At 38.7% G+C, this 17,923-nt stretch overlaps 1 protein-coding gene across 1 annotated transcript; it reads right to left on the reverse strand.

Annotated features, from left to right (window-relative positions):
* Nucleotides 1–14,524: 14,524 nt before the first annotated feature.
* NXPH2 (neurexophilin 2) lies at nucleotides 14,525–17,300 on the reverse strand. Its single transcript, XM_054723502.1, has 2 exons — nucleotides 17,226–17,300; nucleotides 14,525–15,268 (listed from the first exon to the last, which is right to left on the reverse strand). Exons 1-2 carry the CDS (start codon nucleotides 17,298–17,300, stop codon nucleotides 14,525–14,527), a joined length of 819 nt encoding a protein of 272 aa, XP_054579477.1.
* Nucleotides 17,301–17,923: the final 623 nt, after the last annotated feature.

Here is a 17,923-nt window from a genome sequence, read left to right on the forward strand (position 1 = left end):
ACAACATACCAAAACTTCTGGAATGCAGGGAAAACAGTAGTAAGAGGAAAATTTATATCATTATAGGTCTATCTTAAAGAAATAAATTTTAGAGATAAAATAGGCAGGTTTAGGGAGTTTTAGGAATAAAGAGGGTTCATGGGGGAGGAATGCATAGGTGAAGGCTTAGAGCAGCCAGAAGACATACATTCACAGAGAATAGAAAAGTGCCACAGGGTGTGGGGAAAAGGAAACAAACTTTCACAGAGGATAGAGAAATGCCCACTGATGGCAGAAAGAGGGAAACAGATTTTCACAGGAAATGGAGAATGCTACAGGATAAGGGGGAGGAGAAGAGGGGAGCACCACATGGGGTTTGGACTTTGAAGCTGATAGTCTGCAAAAAGAGTGACCAATTAGAAGAGCATAGGATCATAAAGTGGGGAAGGGGTCCAATTAGAAGGAAGCATGAAGAAACGAAGAACTGCAGCATTTATACACCTTCGATAAAGGGGCTTTGTGGGTTACCCCCATGGGACTTCCTCCCTACATGGGAGTTTATATTTGCTTCCAATAAATTTCCACCCTTTTCATCTACCATCTTTTGTCTGTGGCTTCATGCTTTGAATCCATCTGGACAAGAACCTGGGAAAGAAATCACCCTTGCATCCTGCTCAGGAAAACCACCCAAATCAGTAAGAAACAAGAAAAGTCTCACTTAAACAACATTACATCTTAAAGAACTAGAAAAAGAAGAATAAAACAGCCCAAAGTCAGCAGAAGAAAAGAAATAATAAAAATTAGAGTAGAATTGAATGAATGAAAAAGAATATGTAAAAAAAATAATACAACGAAGAGCTCAGTCTTTGAAAAGATTAATAAAATTGACAAACCAAGAGAAAAAAAGAGAAAAGACTAAAAAAAAAACCCACCACCACCAACAACAAAAAAAAAACACCACAAAAAAACAAAAGCAAAATCAGAAATGAAAGAGAAGTTACCACAGACATCACAAATATACAAAGAAGCATACTAGAATACTATGAAGCTCTATATGTCACCAAATTCAATAATCTAGAAGAAATATATAAGCTTCCTAGATTGAATCATGAACTTGAAAATCTAGAGACCGATCAACAGTGAGAAAATTGAAACCATGGATGAAAAAAACGGGCCACATGCTAACCTGACAAGCTCAGGGAAGGCCTGCATGGCGGTCTTGCAAACTCAAAGATCTAAACTAACCACAAAGGATGGTCTGAAATTAAACTTTAACTAAAATCAGTTACGGTGGGTAGTCACATACTAGGCCGGTGTCTTCCCTGACAAAGGTCAATCTTTACCTTAACTGAGCCTATTGTCTTTTTGCATCTATAATAACATATCCTTTGAAATGTCTGGGTACCTTGTAATTTTCCTTTTCTAGACCCCTCAAAACACAGGCACTGCTCTGCCAGAATGGAGACCACAAATCCCCTCATTGTTATTGAGTTAATTGTTGACTGTTAACTATCCTGTACCCACGTAAGAAAAAGAAGTGTGTGTCTATCCTTTTATTTTTCATCCAATCTCAGAGGATTTCCCGCTTTGCTTTCTTCCACCCCCCTAATATATCACCAGTGGATGTCATATAACCCACTTACCTCTCCTCCTTTGATTGTAGTTGTCTAAAAGAAGGTAAAAAACTGCCATTCTCTGGAGCATTATCCTAATACATTGAGATTCTGCTTCCCGGAAATTGTGGACATTTTCGCTCAAATAAACTCACAAAAATTCTTTACAGGTTTGAATGTTTTGTATGTTAACAAAACCATAATCAAAAACCTCCCCCAAAATAAAAGTCCAGGACCAGATGGCTTCACTAGTGAATGCTACCAAACATTCAAAGAAGATTTGATACCTATCCTTTAAAAAAAAAAAATAAATATATATATATATTTAGAGAGGAAGGGAGAGGGAGAGACAGATAGAAACATCAATGATGAGAGAGAATAATTGATTGGCTACCTTCTGCATGCCCCACATTGGGGATTGAGCCTGCAACCTGGGCATGTGCCCTGACCAAGAATCAAACTGTGACCTTCTGGTTCATAGGTTGACATTCAACCAATGAGCAACACCAGCAGGGTAGGAATGATTTCTGAATGATAAGTCTATCAAACTTACTGCCTCCACATCCTTTGGTAGTTCCTCTATTCTTGTAATACCTCTGTAAATAGTCCCTTTATTAAATTTACTCCAAAATACTTTTTCAGGGTGGTTTTCAGTTTCCTGCTGTGGTACTGACTGATAGATACATCACCTAAACTTTTAAAGAACCATTTTGAAAGATGGACTTTAATAATTCTACAATTATGGCCCCAAATACATGGTCCCAGAAGGTAGCCTTTCTCCTTCCCAATTGAATTAAATACATGTTATTGAATGCTCCAGGGATCAGGCACTTTGCTAAGTGCTAGGGAAGAACAGTGAACAAGAATAATGAAGAAGAGGCCATGGTCTGAGCAAGCTGTCTAATAAAAAGGACAACACTTTGCTTATACAAGTTGTATACCCATTGTTTACCATTGCATCACATTGTACCTTGTGTAAGTAAGGTTGCACCTCAAGGCAACATTTATTAAGAAGTACATGGTCTCTAGATATAGTTACTCTACCATAGACCATGTCGTTACCACTTTATAAGAAAATCGAGTAACAAGAATATTCGATAATTGGTAGTTTTATTGACCTGTGCTTAGACTAAGATGCTAACACTCATCATGGAACCCTCCATGTGGATACTCAGAGAAGAGGTACATGAAAGTCAATTGAGAAAGTGTGGGGATGAAAGAGTTAAAATTTCTAGTTGGGTAACACCAGGATGTGTTTTAAAATGTTTTCTCCTTCACTCTACACACTTGTATCATTTGTGAGTTGATCCCATCTTGCCTGCTTTCCCCTCATCCCTCACTACAGAGAACAGAAAGACCATCATTCTTTTATTTGCAGCTGATAGAATTTTATTATATTGAGTTAGAAAAGACCTGAACAAACAACTCCCTTCTGATTTTTGCCAGAAAAAAAAAACAATGTTAACAGCTTATTTCTTAACTAACATTGTTATTTTGGTAAATGTCCTTTGGTAAATGTCCTTTGCTTTATTGCAAATTTACTTTATATATTTTCCTTGGCAGGCCTTTTGGAAGTAGTTTGTTTAGTGGCGCACATCAGAAAACTGCCTCGCTGATAGCCGGGCCATTGAGAGGTGCTTTTGGGAGAGCTTGTTTGGGGAAGGAGAGCGGCCAGGTTTTCTTCTTTCTCCCACTGATTTTCACATTCAAACTATTATAACCAGGCTTTGTGGAATAAAATGTTGAGGATCCCAAAGTTCACTATTTTACATGCTGGAATGAATTAAAAATAACCTCTGTTAACTATTGTTAACCTGCCCTTAATACCCTTGTTTCAAAAGGATTTTCTTTCACATCATCATTTTATGTGATTGCACAAAATTCTGTTGCACAGATGCAACTCAATATTCTTAACCAATGTCCTATCTGAAAATTTCAGTTGTTTTTAGTATTTCCATATTAATAACAGTGCTTCAGTGGATATTCCTGGCACTCAATCTTTGTGCTCATCTAGGACTATAGCTTCTTGGTACTGCAACAGTGAATAAGCAAAATCTAAAGGCTTTTCAAGATACTGCCTTTGAGAAAGGCAGACTATGAACAAGTTTCCTTTCCTGCATACATTTTGCCTTGGATATTAAAAAAGCAAAAAACCTTTAAACACTTTTTTTTTCTAATTTTTTAGGTGGAAAAACTGTATCACAATTTATGCTAATTTGGTTAATGATGAGAATGAAAACTGCTTTCACACATTAGCCGTTTATCTTCCTAACCTTCGTCCTGCTCTTCCTCTTGAACTAACTTCCTTCTTTCTTCCCTCCCTCTTACCTCCTTCCATTTTTCTTCCTTCCTTCCTTCCTTCTAATGGCAGGTGCATGCTCATGGCAGACACTGTAATTGGGCTTTCCCAATGTCCATTCTCCTCTTCTTTTTTAGTGAAACAACTTCAATTTAATTCAGGGCTGTCATCTGCTAAGTTGAATTACAACAATAACAGCAACAACTGTATTTCTCAGCTTATCTTGCAGCTAGGCTTGGCCATATGTCGCAGCAGTTCTGGCTAATGAGACAGATGGAACCGCTAGAAAGGACTTTGGGGAAAGCCCTTTAAAATGGGGTGGTAAACCAGCTTGTTTGTCCTGGCTTTTGTACGATGGCCTTCCTTTGCCTCCTGCCTGACATAAGACTGCATTGCTGCAGGCCTTTCCACTGTGAGGTGAGGAGGTGAGCTACCCTGTAGCAAAATTATACCTGACAGCTTACCTCCAGATTTATTTTCCATGAAAACAATAAAACTTCTTTTGCTTGAGCTATTCTAAGTTAGGTGCAGCTGATAAAATGTTTTCTGTCCATATTTAATTGTAAAGAAAAAAATATATATGAAGAATGTATATGTATTTTTAATCCTTACCTGAGGATATGTTTTTATTGATTTTTTAGAGAGAGGAGAAAAAGGAGAGACGAGAGAGAGAGAGAGAGAGAGAGAGAGAGAGAGAGAGAGAGAGAGAGAGAGAAACATCAATGTGAGAGAGAAACATTGATCCGTTACCCTGACTGAGACTGAGCCCTCAATCTAGGTATGTGCCCTGACCAGGAATCAAACCTGCAACCTTTTTGGTGTATGGGAAGACACTCCAACCAACTGAGCCATGAGGCCAGGGCTGAAGACTATAATTTGATTATTGATCTAAAAAAGGGCTTTAGACATAAAGTGTATGAATACCTTATTTTGTGAGCATTGCCATCATTTCTTATCTTTTTTTGTGTGGTCTATTTTTATATTAAAAAGTTCAAGTATTAAATTTATCAGTCTTTTGTAGTTTTTGTCTTAGTGTCACATTTGGAAATCCTTCTCCAGTACATGATTATTCACTTACATTTTCACTTAAAACTTGGTTTCATTTTTTTTACATTGAAAAACTAGGATGACATATCTACTATTTTCCCCTTCCCGGCTCATGCACACATTGCTAATTAATTCTGACATTCATCCTTAGTGAGCAGCCAAGTAGGCTGCAAATTCTTTTCAACACCATCTTCTGGACCTCTACTACCAAGCAATAAAGTTTCATGTAGCATAAAAGTAATTTCCCATCCTTGATTTACAGTATTTTAAAAAATTTTATTCCTACAAGACACTTTACATACTTTCTTGGGCATGATGGAGCATAAATAAATATATAGGTAGACTGATCTACTGGTACCTTTAATAATATTGGTCAAGCATCATTGAGGTCAGACAACCTGCTATTAATATTTCATAGACTAGAGAAGAAGCTGAGAAGAGACTTTATTTTTTGTAATTATGTAGCTTCCAATCTAAAATGAAAGTCAGTATAATTCAAATGATGATATCCCTCAAGCGACAAAATCACTGATTTATCTAACTGAATAAACAATTATTTAGACAGACACATGTTTTTTTTTTGGCCTTTTACTTCCACAATATAGGCTAGTGTTTGCATATTCTGAATGTTGGTGGAGGAGTCTGGGTCCCTGGCATATTCAGAACCATGCCATTTTAATGGCACGACTTCTGGGTAGATGAGCATCTTTGCACAATAGCTCAGAAATAGGAAGTAGTAATTAACAAATTAGAAGCAATAAGTACAAATCTTTAGGAAGCAAACGGTTCTTCAGCAAGATTTGAGGAACTAAAAGTAAGTGGAGCATCAGTAGACCCTAAAAATAAGTTATTGGGAGCGTGGAATTTAGGAGTTATGGAGATTTGTCTTTGACCTTAAACTTGGCCCATTCCTTTATTCTCCCTTTTGTAACCTGCCCACCTCTTACTTAACATACAACAGGCTGATAACTATTATGCTTTTCCGTTTTGCTCTCTCCTTGGAATGCAAAGGGGCACTGCAGTTACAGATGCCCATACAATTTAAAGGAAATGATTTTTAAAGTATGCATTCTATAGTTACTTTGAGGTTTAATGTATATTATTGGGCCCTGAAAGGAAATGCCTAGACAACCTCTGAAAGCTTCCCTTTAGCTAGTGTCTGCCACAGTGCTACTAACTGAAGATGAGTGGCTGGCTGCTCTGGTGTTATCGATGGTGATACCACCGCATAAAGTAGGAAGAAATAAATGGGACTGGGCTTCATTGGTTTAATCTCTAGAAGAATCACGGAGCTAAGAAGAGAGGTTGTGGGAGGGGATCAATAGTTGACAAATGAAAAGAGTCTCAGTCAGTTGGAAAGGGCATTTATTTTCCCATGACGTAGCGGAATAAATCATTGTGGAATCCCACAACTCAGGGCTGTCTTTTGCAAAATAACAGTCTCTGTTTGTGTGTGTGTGTGTGTGTGTGTGTGTGTGTGTGTGTGTGTGTTCGCGTGCGCGTACACACCTTTAACTAAAATCTTTGAATGCTATAGTACAAATTTTCTTACTCCATTGTAAACTCAAAAAATAGAAATGTAACTATCTAAATTGATTCTGGAAGAAAAGCAAATCTATCATCATCGCCATTGTCCTGGTCAAGAATTTAGGTAACATGTAAATTATGTGGAACAATGCTAGGTACCATGGAATGCGCAATAAAATGTGATTTCTGTTCCTGTCAAGTATTTTGCCTTCAATAAAGTAGCTTATTGCCTACAAGCAACATATGGTTTCTATGTTCTTTTCTATTGAGAGATTTATCTGAAATCATTATGTTTCTCTCACTAATTCTTGGTATAAGTCAAATTTATCTTCACCTTAGGAGGCCTCTTGGTTGCATGTAACATAAATTTATTTGAACTATATTTTGGGGTCATTCTATATCTGCCCTTCATACTCTCCATCCATTCACTGTAGTCCAGCCCGTGGCTGGTGTCTGCCACTGTGCTGCTCTGTGCTCTGTGAGGCTGAGCTCTGTGGACTCCTTTTCTTGGACCATCTTGTTGATTGACTTCTGGTTGGGTTTGGCAATGGAAGGCACCATCAGATATGAACGAGGGTGAGAGAAGAGAGATCTGGATATTAATTTCTGCTCTTTTTTTGGGCAGCAGCTATATTCCCTTAACGACAGCTCCCCTTAGGCGAGGCAGCCTTTTCTCACTGCTCCCGCTCTCACTGGCTCTCGTGACTATTCCTTCCTTTACTTCTTAAGCCTAAGGTAGTAATGGCTTCCAGCTGTTGCTCATTTATGGGTGCCTCACTGTATTTGGAAGTTTTTATTGTGGCAACAAACAACTGCAAATTTTCAGTAGCTTAAAGCAACAGACCTTTGTTTTTTGCTCATCCGTGAGGGCTATGGGTCAGCTGTGGCTCACATTCCAAGTGTCCTCTCCTTCCAGATGCCACGCTGAAATAATATGAATTTTCATGACCGAGGGCAGAAACTCAAGAAAGCCAACTGGAATTCCACAATTGCATGCAGAGCTTCTGCTTAGATAGGGCAAAGGTCAAGTCTGTTCACCCCTGTGTGGCCAAAGCATGTAACATGGCCAAACCTAAAGTCAAACAAGTGAGGACATGGACTTCTCCCACAGGATCTCAGACTATCTGGGTGACTATGTTTTTGCTAGGATGGTATCAGATCCATAGTAGACATCAATAAGCATCAGCTTCCTTTCCCTGTAAAGACTCTTTCACTTCTACAATATTCTGACTTGCATTGTTCTTTCAGTGAAAGTGGAGTGGAATTATGACAATGCTAGGTGTCGTTTGCTACATAGGTGCCATAGGGGTTCTGAGAGTGAGTTGACTTTCCAGAATCTATTGGGAGAAGAATCTGAGCTTAATCCTCACCATTAAGATTTGTAATTTCTGCTTTGACTCATCAAATTCTGCAAAATTGTTTTATATTTTTTAAAACCATTCTTGTCAAAGAGTAAGTGGCAAAAAAAGAGAAGGTGAGGGTGTCCCATTGCTCACACAATCCTGTGTGTATTCCATTTTTGAGTTCCTATTGAGCCACACACTATTTCTCATGTAATTTGCTTAGGAAATGTTCTTAGTACCTTTTAATTCCAGTCAATTTTTTATACATAAGATATAATGGTATATTTATTATATTACCCTACTGTAATAATTGCAACTACATGAAAAAATACATATGTGAATCTATACACACATATCCATATACTAGTATAGGGCTAAAGATGAGAAGAATAATATAAGGATAAGTATATTTAATTTATTAGTGATGGGACTAACATGGGTAATACTTTTAAATTTTTGACATTAGAAAGTGATTTATTAAATTTAAAAAGGAAACAATAACCAATTAATGCATGGTAATGCTTCAACTAACCAGATACACAAATGGGAGCATCCTGGAAAACTGAAGGAAACATTTTTAATCATTTAAAACACTTCAAAATATATTAACTTATCTCTGCAGGATACATAATAAAGTTACCCTATGGTTTCCTCTGGAGAGGGAAACAAAGTGGCCATAGAAAAGCGGTTGGAGGGCCGTCTTCCATGTCGGTACCTTTGGAATCATGATCCCACTTAATGTATTACTAACAAACATAAAGATAGAAAAGAAACATATGCTTCTTCCCTGTCTTTGCAGGTTAAGTAGAATTAGCACAATTCTGAAATTGCTGTTTTATTACCTTTTAAGAATTCTCCACCTCTGTTTTCCATGGGTCATTTGTAAAACGTATGTTTTTAAGTAAGTTACTCTCTGATACATTTTGATGCAACTTACCAACTTAAAAGGCAATAGCTTTGTCTGGGTATTGTGGGGCATTCAAAAAAGTATAATATGTGATCTCCAGCTTTGGTTTACTTACTTCTCTTTTTGGATGTTAGAACACATGGAGAAGTATAAAAAATGAGGCAAGTTCAAAGTTGTGCATGTGAAATTATTACTGCAATGCATAGCATTGACTGAAAGAAACAATTCAAATAGATGGAGATCAGAGTGGGCTAGAACATCGATAGGGAAGACTTTATGCAATATTTGTGTGAGGTAGGTCATACTGAGGTGCAGTAACAAATCCATCTTAGTAATTCGGCGCCTGAGAGAATAGGGTATTTGTTTATTTCTCACGTAGCAGTCCAAAGCAGGCTGGGGGTTAGCAGCATGGCTCTCTCCCATGGTCGGAAAGACACTCAGGTGGGCAGTGCTTTGCCTCCTTCACTGTGCAGCATCTCAGGTCCCTCGGGCATCTCTCTGAGACAGCCAAAGGGGAAGAGCACAGAGAAGCATGAGGGCACTTCCATATGGGTCTATAAATATGAGTCTCTGCGTATGAGTCCAGGAAGCTTACAGAGCTTCTCCTCGCATTCCATTTACTATAGCTCAGCAACAAGACTGCATGAGACAGGGGCATGCGATCTTGTTAGCCGGCCATATAACTGACCTTTCCATGCAATGGGAGAAGGAGGAGCGTCCGTTCTGATGGACAGCTGACAGTCTCTATCACAAATATGGAACATCAGTGATTTGGAAGAAGAGGAGAAAGAATGGCTTTCCCCAGGCAGAAAGAACAATAAGAATCACCAGGCTGTTAAATCTCATCAGGTCTCTTTTATATGATAAACAAAACTTATCCTAGATGTTTTCTAAAATTGTTTCCAGCTTTCAATTTCCTGTGCTTCTGGCAGCTAGCATTCAACGGGCATTGTGTTCAGCTGAAGCAATGCATTTACCTTGAAAATGGTGCAAGATAGCGTTTACAGCACACGGGTAGAGTGGGGTCTTGAATAGTCACTGCATTGCACTGGGAATGTTTTAAATATCAAGTGACAGATACTGAACATAGCATACACCTTGCCAGGTGCTATGGAGAACACGAAGAAGTTAATGCAATTTTTTTTTCTTGGAGAATAGATTACATACTACTTATGGGGAGCTGAGTTGGATAAAGAAAAGAGAAGATGGAAAATGAAGGATGGGACATGTTCCCAGGCTTCCAGACTTCACAGCATGACATAGGAGACAGCGGTGAATATGAAATGACCCTCGAATGTCATCTACAGTATTTTTATGAAGAAACAAGTCTCTAACATGAGCTTGTTTCCCTGTGATTTGTCTCCTACAATTGAAAATATTAAATTTCCATTCTTTGGAAGTTCTGATTAACTAACTTGCGGTTAACTATAGTTTTACTGCAAGTAAAAGTGCATAACTCCATCTCTATTTTATAGACTGATTAATTAATTTAAGATTCTTTATGTGGTAGAATCAGACCTTTAGGGAATTAAGACATTCCACACAATTTACCTATTTCTATGAAAATACATTATCAGGTGTTATAATCACTTAAAAATTCTTCCAAATGTAGTATTCAATGTAGCTACTGTTAATTCTTAATGATATACCTATAATACTCAGGATTCTTATCTTTCAATATAATGGCTCTATCCTGACTTTATTTTTCTCTGGTTTTAAAAATTTTGTGTTTTTAAAGAAGTTACAATTCTGAAGGTTTTAGAGAGAGAGCATCTCCAGCCATTTTTATGTTTAGTTTTGGCCTCTGGATCATGTCTTGATATAAGCTCACTGCAATTATTTTTGTTTTGTCTTGAATATCTGCTTTAGCTTAGCTTTCTTGTGTAGCGTAAGACCTAGGACCAGGAGTCAAGGCACCTGCATTTCAGTTGGGTTTGTCACTTATTGCTGGGCATGTCCTTTACTCTGATGGGGCCTCAGTTTCACTTGCCTGTCAAAGGAGAGGGTTGAACTAAGAGACAGTACAGGCCACACCCTCTGCAATCTTACTCCTCCACGTGTGATCACTTTTTTTTCATTTGGTTAACAATCTTTTAGTTTAACTTTTTGTTTCTACTTTTAATTTTTCAAAAATTTTTGTTAATCCTCACCTGAGGATATTTTATTCCATTGATTTTTTAGAGAAAGTGGAAGGGATGGAGGAAGGGGAGAGAGAGGGAAGAGAGAAACATTGATGAGAGAGACACCATCAATTGGTTGCCTTTCGAACCTACCTTGACCAGGAGGGCCAGAGATCTAACCTGCAACCCATGTACTTGCCCTTGACTGGGAATCGAACCCACAATTCTTTGGCTCTAACCATTTAGCAATACCGGCCAGGGTTAATTTTTGTTTTTAAAAGTGTCCATTCCTTTAACTTTTTAAAACAAAGTATCGTCAGAAGTCCATTTGAATCACATACCCCAGGGTGCTTATTTACTATGAAGATTCTTAATTCCTATAGCGCTTTCACTAAATCAGACTTTCTAGGGAAGTTCTTCTCAGTTTTTAATGCTTTTGCAAGTCTCACGAGGATTTTGTTAAAATGAAAACTCCAATTCAGCGTCTGGGCTGGGACCTGAGATTCTACATTTGTAACAAGCTTACAGGTCATACTGCTGATCTGCCGACCACACTTTGAAAAGCCATAATGGCAGGTCCAACCCAGCAGAACCTTATCTTAAATGCAGACAGATCTAGCTCAATGTCAAATGTTTAAAATGTAGCAATCATGCCTCAATGTAGCATGCAGCGTCTGGGTCATATCAAGTAAAGAAGAAAAGCGTTTTACAATAAAGATTAAAGACTATAATGCAATGTGTATCAAGTGCTCTTAGGAGTGAGTGGCCATATCAGAGAACCACACTCGTCGTTGCTGTTACTTTAGATCATGAGAATGTGCGAAAATTCCAAGTACCACGACGTAAGGGAGTGCTTCTTCTTTACTGACTGCCGCCGGCCTGCTATGCACAGGAGCCTTCTCCCAGTTCCCTTCTGCAGATTTGACAGTGTGTGTGGCCGGTGTGACCACATTGGACTCGGTCATGGAAATACGGTCTCTTTCCTCCTTCTGTGTGGTGATGAGTAGAAAGACTGTTTCTGCTGAGGGGTGAAAAGGTCTCCAAACTAGTTTGCTTTCTAGTAAAGCAGGTCTGGAGAGCCCCTGAGAAGACTCCTGGCGTCACCCTGAGGATTACATTTCTGCTAGTGTTGTTTTTCTAAGTTTTGAAAATTTTTTATTGAGGTATATTGATGTATGGCATTATACTCATTTCACATGTATAATCTATTAGTTTAACTTTTATTTTTAAAGGGTCTTTTCCTTTTAATTTAAACAATTTGTGATTGGGTGTAAAATTGTCTTACATTAATACCCTTGAATATCCGTTTCCTCCACCGCAGTGCGCAAAGGCAAAAATGGTTTTGTAGAAATGTGTGCATTTGCATGTTGAAATGGAATCTGATTTATATTGTGCCAAGCGCCATTACTGACAATTATGTAGGCTTTGAAATAAAGTTATGACTTAAAAATACATGTGGCATATGTTCTACTCCAATTTAAAAATACGCCTAGGGCAGCTTTCTTTTTTTTTTTTTTTTTAAATCCTGCTGAAATCTAAACTGATTTAGTGTGTTTTTTTTTCTTTGTGTGGATATAACGTTTATGTCACTCAACTTTTGAACATCAGATAGCTTTAAATCTCATTTCATGTTATAATAATAATATGATCATAATGGCAACTCACACTTAAGGAGTTCTTACTAGATGCCAGGCTATGTGCCAAGCTTTATAGCAATAATCCTTTTTACTCTGCTTTATAATCTCCATAGTTGAGCTGCTCTGTTTAATACATATGGAGAATCTTAATGCTCAGTTGATATCGCACACACACACACATGCACACATGCAAACACACATATGTATGTGCATACACAATAAATATTTGTGAAGAAAAGAAACAAGAATAGTCTTAAAAAAATACCCTGAAGTCATGTGACAGATTTAGCAAATTCTTTTTATTTACATAGAAATGTGTACACATACTTTCTCTGTACACAGAAAATTCTAAGTATATATACATCTATGGTTCCCACATATTTTACAATAAATAGTATTTTAATCTTGTTTCTAGACGAAAATAAAAGATGTCTCGAAATATTTCACACCAACCACAAAATTACAAAAACACCTGATGAACTCAGAGCAAAAATTTCAAGTCTGTACTACCACACACTAAGCCTAGTACAATTTTTGCAAAAGACAAAATGAAACACGGTGCAGAGAGCAAGGAAAGGAAAGGGATGGAGATGCAAAATAGAGAGCAGAGCTGTTGACTTTTTAACGATGTGCTGGGAGCAGTTTTGTTGGTTGGGACTGGTTTTCCTTCAGTCCTCAATTTAGTGCTTTCCTTTAACTGGTATTTTACAGATCAGAAGGGGGGGAGGAGTAAACATCTAAAAGTTAACATGTAAAAAAAGGTAACCATTCTATGAGTCTTATGGGTTCTCAAAACCTTTCCACTGGTCACCCAGCCCCTCATTCTGTGCTAGTTCCAAGGTCATCCTGTTCTACCATCCAGGCTGACTGTCCACCCTCAGAGACAACAGGAAGTACACCAATTGTGTACAAACATTAATTTTTAAATAATTTCAAAAGCCTGATGAGTCAGGTATCTTGGTTATTAGTACTTAATAATAATTGGTAATGTTTAAATAGACTTTATTTCCACATGGAATATGATCGTTCAAATAATTAACGATGCAAGGAGAACTTAACCTGGGAGGCTGGAAATAATGAAATCCATAATCCTGGAATCTCCTCCTTCCACTTGCAAGTTTTCTCCTATTGCAGCCTAAGAAGCATTCACTTTCTCCCCATTTCAGAGTTGTCCTACACATGTATAGAAAAATCATACTACCAAATGAATAGAAAGAGTTAATAGGTTACAGGGTGAATGCAGATTTATGACATTTTTTACAATCTCTCACAGCACTGAAGTTGGCAGAAGAATCTAAAAGCATCATGATCTTCATTATTGTTGAATTGACTTATAATACATCCAGATTTGCTTTCCCAATACACCAATATTACTACTCAGATGAGAATTATAAAGGCGGTGACCAATATAGGGCTGTTTAAATCACGGTCACCCAACTCCAGCTCAGACAATAGTGTGTTTAGTTGCACTGTGGCACTGTGACTTCACACACGAGTGTTGAAACAAATTTCACCCCTTCATCTCTCATCTCAGTAACCGCACAGATGGGGGGTAGGGGTGGGGGTGGGGTCAGCAATAAAATAAAAAAAATCCCACATCAGAAGTGCAAGTCACCTATCAAATACAACCTTTACAGTGACTTTATGAATCTGCTGTTTTTAAGGTAACCGTCCAAAACAGTTCAAGGCAGGCTCATTCCAAGAGCAATGTTTATCACATGCATAATTCGATTCTTTCTCGTTACATGTTGCTACCACTGATGCTTCTTTTAGGGAAACAGTATTCTGAGGACCTCACCATCCTACGTGAAAATGATGGCTTCATAAACAGTTTGACTCTTCCGATGAAGGTACTTATGATCAAAACAAATACACTTTACGCTTAAAGATGTTTCATTTCCTTTTTCTTTTTTTTTTTTAAATTTGTAAACCTCTTGGGGAACTAAGGTTCACTGCCATAAACAGGATCCTTTTCCACGAAGAGCTGGCTTGGTTCTCGGTCATTCCAATGAAACAGAGGCCCGTCCCTCCTTCCTGTCGCTGCAGAAGGACTCAGCCGGAAGACAAGTAAGGAGTCTCACTGTGGTAATTGTAGTCAGGGCAGACTTTCTGCACGAGTTTGTAATCGACGCTGTAAAAGGCAATGTAGATGCAGATGACCTTGAAGGGCTTGGAGCAGAGCCAGGACACGTGGCTCTGCGTCTGCTCCTGGTAGCAGATCTTGGACGGGTCGAAGTTGCACAGGGCCGTCTTCTTGGCCCGGTCTGTTTTTTCGTACTCGATGCGACAGTTGAAAGATTTGGACTCCTTGGTCTCCAGGGAAGACTGCGGGGACACTTCGAACTCCACCACTTTGGAGGGGGGCACCAGGCTCACGGAGACATTGCCCAGGCCCGTGGAGTTGTGTCGGAAGTAAACGCTGAACGTTCCGTTGCCGTGGTCGACAATCTTCCCCGTGATCAGGAGGTTGAGTTTCACAGTTTTGATGTTGGAGTGGAAGTCACCCCAGCCGAACATTTTCTTAAACTTCCCCGTTTTGACTATCGGCCTCCGTTTAGTTCTTGCCAGAGGCTCCTGAGCCTCCGTGACGTTGGCCAGCCAGTCCCAGAAGCCGTCCCAGCTGTCCGCGTAGGCCAGGTGCCCGGGCCTCGGCACCGGGGACTGTTTGACAAACAGGCGCAGCGGGTTGAGGATCCGCGAGTGAACCGCGTTGCCCACCAAGGTCCCCGGCGCATCTTTGTCCTCCCAGTCCAGCCCGTCTGTGGCGTGCACCGCCGCCTTCCGGTCACAAAACAGCTGTGGGGAGAGGAGAGAAGTGCATCGGAGGTTAGACTTGGAGCACACGCGTACTACAAAGCCCAAACACCAGGGGAATTCGGGCAATATAACTTCGGTTCTGGCTCATTAATAGCGCTTGCACACACAGCTGGCTGGCACAGCAGTGTAACAGGACGAGCATTCAATTCAAACAACTAAATCCTTAAGTACAAACATGAAAATGACGACTCTAAGAAGAAAGTGTTTCATGTTAATGGGTTGAGGTGATTTTACTCTGTTTCCCAATCTTTACAATTCTGTCTCTCCAGATTGGGGGAAGAAGTATATTCTGAACTCTTCTTTAATAAAACCATTAAATTTGTGATGTCTTTTCTTTCAGGTAGAAGACCAATCTGGAATGTTGAAGGTTTCTCTCAAGGAGCTAGACACCATCTGGAGAGAAGATATTGATGTCTTAAATACAGTATGTTTAGACATATTAAGGATATTATTATATTCAAAGACAGGTCATATAATCTCATGGCTTTTGATATAATTCCATCTCAAACTCTGTAACAAAAAAGGAGCATGGCTAATAATAGGGTGCTGTACAAAAGTTTTAGCTGAAAAAATATAATTTCAAATTTAGTTGCCTTTATAGAAACAAATAAATTAGAAATGTATAATTTGAATTAATTAGTAGACTGTATACAATGCAATACATTTTATTACAACTGAATTATACTCTGAAAGATAGAATTGCTAAGAAAGAGTTATGTACACATGGCTTCTAGACTCCACAGTATTTTGGTTCAAATCACACTGCACATGATTTTTCTTTTGGTTCTTTTGTCGTCGTGTAAGCGTCCCCGGGATTTCTAAAAAGCATTAGTGAAGTTCAGTATCGATTTTGAGGCCCAGAATCATAATACATGGAACTGTTGCCTGGAGTGAATATTTATAAATGAGTTATAAAGTCTGGAAAATAGAGGTTTCCAGGGGAAACACAGATAGCCTCTTATCTCTAATGGCACCGACCGAGCTGGTGATGATTCTTGGGAAGACTGTCAGCATGATGAAGAGGATGAGAAGGGAGTGAGGCTGTGTTTATGGACTGTTTCCCCAACCCTTTCGAACTTGGCAAAGCACCTCACCAAACTGGTTTCAGATTATTACAAAAATTATTGCTTTCTATCCAATTTTGGAAAAAAAAAAAGACATAGCATGGATTACAAATATTGTACTCAACTATGTGGTAGAGTTTAATAACATGTCATATTTTATAAGTTCTTAAAGGTTTAGAAGTTCAAATTCTAATACAGCTCTGGGAAAAGTCTGTTCACCTATGCCTCATCCCCCAAATCACTTTAGAGTAGGAATCCAAGGGCTTACATATATGTGTAGGCTTTCTTATTTTTGCTTTTGGAGGAAGAGCTCATAATATGTTTCGGCCTCTTTGATTAATTTCCTGAAAATACTAGTGCTTCCTCAAGTCTAGTATTTTTTAAGATTCTTTTCACTTAACTTACTGAGGTTTGACAGAAGGGCAAATTGATATGACGTACTTTCTTACTATTTTGAGAACCTAAATCCATACTTCCTCGTCTTAGGGGCTTACACATCCTGAGTTGATACTTGTCTCTCTCTGCTGGTGTTGAAAGGCTAGCATATTCATTAGGAAAAGAAGGAGGGATCTGGCTCAAATATTCTGAGCATTTCTGATACTATAACCGGCTTTCTGATTTTGAGTACTCTTAATTATCATGTGCACAAACCCCACTCAAATCAATTGGTAGTAGCCTGTGGAGGAGTACTGGCCCCAGGTATGACTTGAGTTTCCCGAGAACGGATGCAGCCTGGTGCAAGTGATGTGTCCAGGCCTCTCTCCGGCGAGACCCACGGACACACAGGCAGGTAAGAAACCCCATGATGACCAAGGTCCAGTTTCTCTTCTCTGTGATGATTCCTGTTGCCCAGTCTGTCATCTATTTTCCACTATTTCCAGTATTCCATGTGCTCTGCCCTGCTTGGTCAATGGTGACAGACACACCTCCCACTTGCTGAGAGCCATTGGTACATAACTTTTCCTTGATTCCAACTTCCTACTCTATTCCTTCATGCTTGCCTCACTTTCTGTCTTTCATAGGGTAAACCTTTTTTGACATTTTCCCCTTTTAGCTTGCCTTAAAAACAAAAAAACCAAAAAACTAAATTCTTACCTTTGCATACATTCTGCTGATTAAATATTTTTTCACTCCCAAGTATGACAAAGTTTGCTGCCAGCAGCAAAATGCTGGGGACCCCCTCACCCCCCATTTTTGTTCTTAAAATGTTTTTTACATTATACATTTTCCTGCTTGGATCATTTTTCTTGACTTAGCACATTGCCCGATTTTCTCCTTACTTTCCTGTGATTGAAAACCTATAAACATTGAACCCATCATTCAAGGACAAGTTCACAATCATGAAGAGACTTAAGTTAACTGGCCTTGGCACATTTTGGAATACATGATAGATCTCTTTAAGAGATAGACATTGTGACATCCTTCTCTTATCTCTAGGGATTATGTGGTGGTTCTGAGATTATTCAATGATGATAAAATGAAACACAGCCATTTCTGAGGCTTTTAAAAATTTTGAAGATTTTTTTGTGGTAATTTACTCTGTAACAACTTGACACAAACATATGTTACT

This window comes from Eptesicus fuscus, chromosome 11, assembly GCF_027574615.1.
Source record: "Eptesicus fuscus isolate TK198812 chromosome 11, DD_ASM_mEF_20220401, whole genome shotgun sequence".
Lineage (NCBI taxonomy): Eukaryota > Metazoa > Chordata > Mammalia > Chiroptera > Vespertilionidae > Eptesicus > Eptesicus fuscus.